Source organism: Lipotes vexillifer, unplaced genomic scaffold (assembly GCF_000442215.2).
Source record: "Lipotes vexillifer unplaced genomic scaffold, Lipotes_vexillifer_v1.1 scaffold1378, whole genome shotgun sequence".
In the NCBI taxonomy this organism is placed as follows: Eukaryota; Metazoa; Chordata; class Mammalia; order Artiodactyla; family Lipotidae; genus Lipotes; species Lipotes vexillifer.
The window spans coordinates 725,245-731,244 of NW_006775104.1; the positions used below are offsets into that span (position 1 = coordinate 725,245).

At 48.6% G+C, this 6,000-nt stretch overlaps 1 protein-coding gene across 2 annotated transcripts in view; it reads right to left on the reverse strand.

Moving 5' to 3' along the window:
- The window catches only part of KALRN (kalirin RhoGEF kinase), a 588,759-nt gene that overhangs the window by 426,679 nt on the left and 156,080 nt on the right, over nt 1-6,000 (reverse strand). For both annotated transcript variants that reach the window (XM_007449683.1, XM_007449684.1), the window contains exon 5: nt 3,639-4,151. In XM_007449683.1, coding sequence (XP_007449745.1) covers nt 3,639-4,151 — 513 coding nt within the window. The remainder of the gene's footprint in view (nt 1-3,638; nt 4,152-6,000) is intronic.

The window sequence follows — 6,000 nt, forward strand, 5'->3', positions numbered from 1 at the left end:
CTCTGAAAACTCCCTAAGCACAGAGGCTGCGCCTAGGACAGTGAGGTGCACACAGCAGACATAAGTAATAATAAATAGGACTTGATGACAACTTGCTGCTCCAAGACAGAAACTCTGGCTCACTCATCTTTATCCAAGTGCCTTGTTTTGGGCTCATGACAGCTGCTCAGCAGAAGTTTATTAAATGAATGGGTGGCCTGCTTTATGAATTATCTGCCAAACAGTGTCCCTCCTCCCTAAATGTTTAATTGGGAGAGAGAATGGCTCCTTCCCCGCTCCCCCCAAGATGAGGGATGCATGCATAAGGTCATTGAGGAGGTCAGGGGACGGTGGGGAGGGGTTGTTTCACTTCCCAAGGCCAGCTGGTAAATGGGGAGCACTGACCATTATTCAAGGCCTGGGAAAGAAGCTGTCACCACAGGGCCAGAGGGGAGACGCTGTGCCCACCCCTTTACAAAAATAGAAGCTGGGTGATCATCAGACTCCTCCAATTGCCAAGAGCTTCCCAGATCTGGAATTAAAGGCCTCCGACAAGCCTCCCACCAGAGAGGAGGCTAAGACGTGGCTCATGCAGGAACTATTTCCTCAGGCCCTTGTTTAGATGAGGATATGCACACACAACTCTTACCCAAGCCACCACCCTCCTCACCCCCTTTCCAAAACACCAAATAAGTCAAGGGCTGAGGCACTTAGCTCTGCATAGATATTTTAAATTAATCTTGAAGCAATTTAAAAGGACTGTTTTCCTCCCCTGCCCCTCACCCAGCACATTTCTGTGGCAGCCGGGTCAAGCCTGAGCAGCATTTTCGCCACTGACTCAATACCGAAATATTCCTGGGCTGCCCTCTTCCCACCGGCCTTTTACTCCCTCTGTTTTGTTTTAGATATTCTCTCCCCCACCCCTCCCCCTTCACACACGCGCGCGCACGCACACACACACACACACACACACACACACACACACATGCACAAACACGCATGTACATACACGTCTTTATAAGGTATGAGCACAGATCCTAACTTACAGTCCATGCACAGAATTCAGGGATCATGGATTCGAACAGGGAAAAAAATACGCCTTTATTTTTACTCAGCTCTAACTAAAATAGAGCATCCCCTTCAATTATGAACAGAGGCAAAGAACTTCATTAATGTTACCAATACTCGGGCCTCTGACATCAATAGAAACACACACATTCTCATAGCATATCAGGGTTGTTTGTCCTGAAACGTCAGTTACGGTCATCACTACTTCAAAATTATGGTAGTTATAAGACTTCAAGTCCATCTCGTTGTTTAACATGTTCCTAAAGAAGCACATACGTTGCTATACTTAAAAATTTTAATAACTGTATTTCAAAAATTATTTTCCAAGCCCGTATGTTATTTTGTACATTTACAAATATTATTCTGAGAAGGGGTCCATAGGCTTCACCAGACCAAAGGGGTCCAGAGCACAGAAAGGTTAAGGGCCCCTGCTGTTGTATGAGCATTAGAAGATGGGATCTGAGATTTTCCCTAGAGTCTTCGTGGGCCAGGGGACTCAGGGGCTAACCAGCAGCATTCAGTGGTAGCGTGAGGCAGACCCTAGGAGTGGTGGCATAGTAGGGTTATTGGATAAGAGCTTGGGTGGGCTTTGGAGACAGACAAAATACTGGCTCTGTCCAACTGGCAGTGTGATCTTGGGCAAGCCGTTTCATCTCTCTGAGCTTCCATTTCCTCCACTGTGGATTAGGAATAATAATATACCATACAATTCTCACGAGCATGAATTGAGAGGATATATGTGTGGCAACAACTACTGCTTGGCTGGCTGGCACTTGGCTGACTCTAGGTCAGCCTTCCCTACCTTGGGGCTTCTGGGGCTAAGGTATGTTATGTTGTTTTGTTTTGTTTTGTTTTGTTTTGGAGATGGGCACTGTCTGTGCCCTATGTTGGCTTCCCATTTCCTGAACTTGAAGAATGCAGTGAAGCGCCTCAAACTCAGACACATCTAGGCAGACCTAAGTCCCCTACCTCCTCTTCTGTCCCGGCTCACTGAAATAGGCACTCAGGCCAGGATGCAAAGCAGATCTCCTGCCGCAGAGCAGAAGAGACCTCAAGTGAAAAAGAAATGTTCCAAACCCTTCCAACATTGGTCACAGGAGCCAAAGTACCTGCCTCTGCGTTTGCAGAGCAGCTGGCTCCTGACCTGGTGTCTCTCCTAACTTGGATATGAGATGGGGATTCTGTAGTCCAAGGGCCCGCAACCCCAAATCCAGGCCAGGCCAGAGTCAGACTGAGGCTGCCCGGCCACTGGGCAAAGAGCCCTCAGGAAGGCCAGAGGAAACCTTGCAGCGCCTAAAGTTGTGCAAAAACTCATTTACATGCATGTCTCTTCCAAACTCTGGCTTAAATGATGTTCAAAATTTCTGTTGTAGAAAGGGGCCATGCACTCTTTTAACATTACACCGATTGATTTTCATGTGATTATAAATGATAAGAGATTGGAAAGCACAGAAAATTTATACAGAGAGATGAAAATCAAGCATAAGCCTTGCCCCTAGAAATCAAAACTATTAATATTGTGGTGAATTTTCTTCCAGCTATACTTATGTTAGCACACTTACATAAACTGGGATCATAATTATATCATTTTATATCCCGATTTCATCACTTAAACTACCTAGAGACATTTTCAATATGGGCTCTTAAAAGACACAAAACCATTATATCAGACACTGTCTGTAAAACTCACAGGTTACTGAGAGTCATGGTATTCCTACGAGTGGTATCGTGCATTTAAATGTGTTATTCTCAGAGAACTGGTAGGAGAGCCCCTTTCACTCTTCTTAAAGTGCATGTAACAGTAAACTCTCTTCTTTAGCTTGGAGAGCATCTAGAGAAGATACTTTTGCATTCTCAGCAAAGAGGCACTGTATGGTATTTTCCTTTTTCACTTTCTCATATCTCCCTGATAAGGGGAAAGCTTTGAAAATTCACTGCTGGAAAAATATCTTGCTTGACAAAGTGTGCAGCAGCTGAGGGAAAACCTCCAGAAAGAAGTGGTATGGCAGGAAGAGAGCCCTGGACTTCAAATGGAAGACAGCTGGATTCCTGTGTCAAGTCTGCCATTGTGGCCCTGAGATCAAATAACACCCACCAACAGCCACCTCAAAGGACCAAAGGGCTGCGTAGACTAAATGAGACTCTGTATGCGAAAGTGCTTTGTCAATAGTCAAATACACTGCAGGGCAGTAACCGCTAAGTCATGTTGTTGTGGCTGGTAAGAGCATTGTCACTCCTGTTGCTCAGCCGGCTTGAACTACGCACGGCATGCCCTGAGAGGGGCAGCGTCCAATAGTGCAAAAGCATGGACTCTGCAGCCGTGCTGCACCTCCTAGTTTGGCCAAGTTATTTAGCCTCTCAGTTTCTTCATCTGTAAAATGGGATGATGATAATACACCTACTTCATAGGACTCTTGACAGATTAAAATAAGTTAATTTACACAAGGTGCACAGAACAATACCTGGCACATAATAAACACTCCACAAGAGGAGCTTTAAAATGTTGGACTAGCAGTCTCCGTCATTCTCCCTAGAAAGCTACGTACGCCCCCCACCCCAGCCCTGCTCAGGTTTGGCTGGCACCCTCCTACCTTTTCAGCATCCTGCTCGAAGAGCCGCAGCTGGAAGCACTGGTCCAGTTTGAGCTTGCGCACGTGCCACATCTGGTGCAGGTGCTGGCGGGTGGAGTGCAGCTTGTCCAGGAGGCTGGTGATCTTGGGCACCAGGCTCTGGAAGTCGGCGCTGCCCGGGATGCAGTTGCGCCCTGAGAAGCCGTCGCTGCAGCGGATGCACTGCAGCAGCCGCTGCCCCTCCCGGTCCAGCTCCTCCACAGGGGCCTTGAGCACCTTCTTCTTGAGCTGTGTGTGCTCGTCGATGAGCCGCCGCGAGCCCTCCACGTCCACGGGGAACTCCTTGCGGGCCAGCATCTCCTGCAGGTCCTCGAGGCGCGACAGCAGATGCACGGCACTGTTGAAGAACTCCTCCAGGGAGAGCCGCAGCTCGATCCACTCCTCGTGGTTATAGTCCAGGGAGCCGTCAAACTCCTCTGTCAGCTGGGAGGGGTCCACCAGCTTCGTGAGGCCCTCCACGGACACCATGCTCGTCTGGGATGGGCAGACACAGAGAGGGAGACTCAGTGATGCTGGGGCCAGTCAGGGGAAGACCCCAGGGCAGCCGTAGGCAGAAGAGAGAAAGTCAAGGGGAAAGGCCAAGATAAGTCCATATAATAATGACCACAGCCTGTCTGGGAAAGGGCAAATGGGAGAGCAGGCAGCCCCCTGGTCAGCTAAGATCGGCAGTTTCAAAAGACCGGCTTACTGGTTCAAAGAGCCTCTCCGCCTGCTCACCATTTGCCATTGAAGGGAAGACTGCCTTTATGTTCCTACTGCCCTCACCTTCCTCCTTCCCATCCCCAAGTCTGCCACAACACGGCTCAGGATGCTAGAATCAGAAGCTGGAAGAACAGAGTGAACCTAATTTTAGGGGGTCTAGTTCTCAATAGCTTTAAAACCTAGGATATCCTCATGGTTGGATTAAGCAGCGTGGGTCAGTCTTGGGCTGCAAGGGTCTCAGAGGCGATCTTCCTGCCTCTTCCCACAAGCAGATGCCCTTCTCTGATGCAGTGAACAAACAGGGCTCGGGGGACAGGGAGCCTGGGCCCTCGGCTTTCTCTGAGCCCCACAGACTCTTGGAGAGCAGAGTGGAGAATGTTTGTCTCCAGGACACAGAGCAGCAAACGACGGCACAGGCAACCACCCCGACGTACCAAGAACGATTGTTTCTTTCCTACAGGATTTCTTGATTCTCTCCTGGAGAAGGAGAGGCTACTAGAGAAATATCTGGATTCAGGGTCCAGCCCTACACTTACTAATTGTGTGAACTGGGCAAACCAAGTTCGCAGAGCCGTGGTTTCGTCCTCTGTATAATGGAGATAATAATGATTTTCTCCTAGGGCTGCGCTGGAATTAAACATGAAGGTGTGTAAAGCACCGAGGGCACCAGCGTGGAGCACGTGCTCAGCCCCTGTGAGTGCTCATCAGGATGATCTGAAGGCTGCATCCTTACTGGAACCCTTAAAAGCGGTTCGTCTCCCTCCGTCTTGCTGCTTTCTGAGCATCGCCTCCTCTTCTCCCTTTTCCTTCTATCTCCTTCCAAAGGCACAGGAAGGAGATGCCAGTGTCTGAAACAGGGGTTCTCAAACTCATCAGAGTCCCTTGGGGAGTTTAAAAAGATACTGAGGCTCAAGCCCCACCCCCAGAAACTCTGATTTAGTTAGCCTGGACTGGAGCTTGGGCATGGGTAATTTTAAAAGCTCCTAATGTGCAACCAGTGGCACAAACCTCTGCTGATCTAGATCCCTGCAACTCAAAATGCAGCCCTCAAACCAGCAACATGGGCACCACCTGGGAGCTTGTTAGAAATGCAGGCTCTCAGGCCCCACCTAGACCTTCTGGGTCAGGATCTGTATTTAACAAGATCCCCAGGAGAATCTGTGCTTAAACCCTGAAAAGCCCTGTGTTACAGCCCTTTCCCCTTTGAATTTGGCTCAAAGCTTACCACTTCCGGGAAGTCTCCCGTGATTATTCACTAACTATTCATTAAGTATCTGCCATCGAACAAGCCTGGACTCTCATCTCTGTAGCACCTACCATCTCGGTCTGCACTAAGTACTGCATCTGCTCTTTATAAAACACTACGTCATAAGTATGCTTCTGAGTTGGAAGCCCCCACCTCTGTCTCCTGCTCTTCTTGTTTAGGAGGCAAAGACAAGCGTGCTCAATTTGGGGTGAAGGAGGTGAAGGGAGATGGGAAATACTGGGCAGCTAGGCTGAAGCAAAAGTTTCAAGACTTGGAAAGATTGTTTCCAGTCACTTCAGCTAATAAATTCATAGGCCTGTTGTCACCGCTTCTGTACAAACAAACCAAAAATACACAAAGCATTTATTTCCCTAC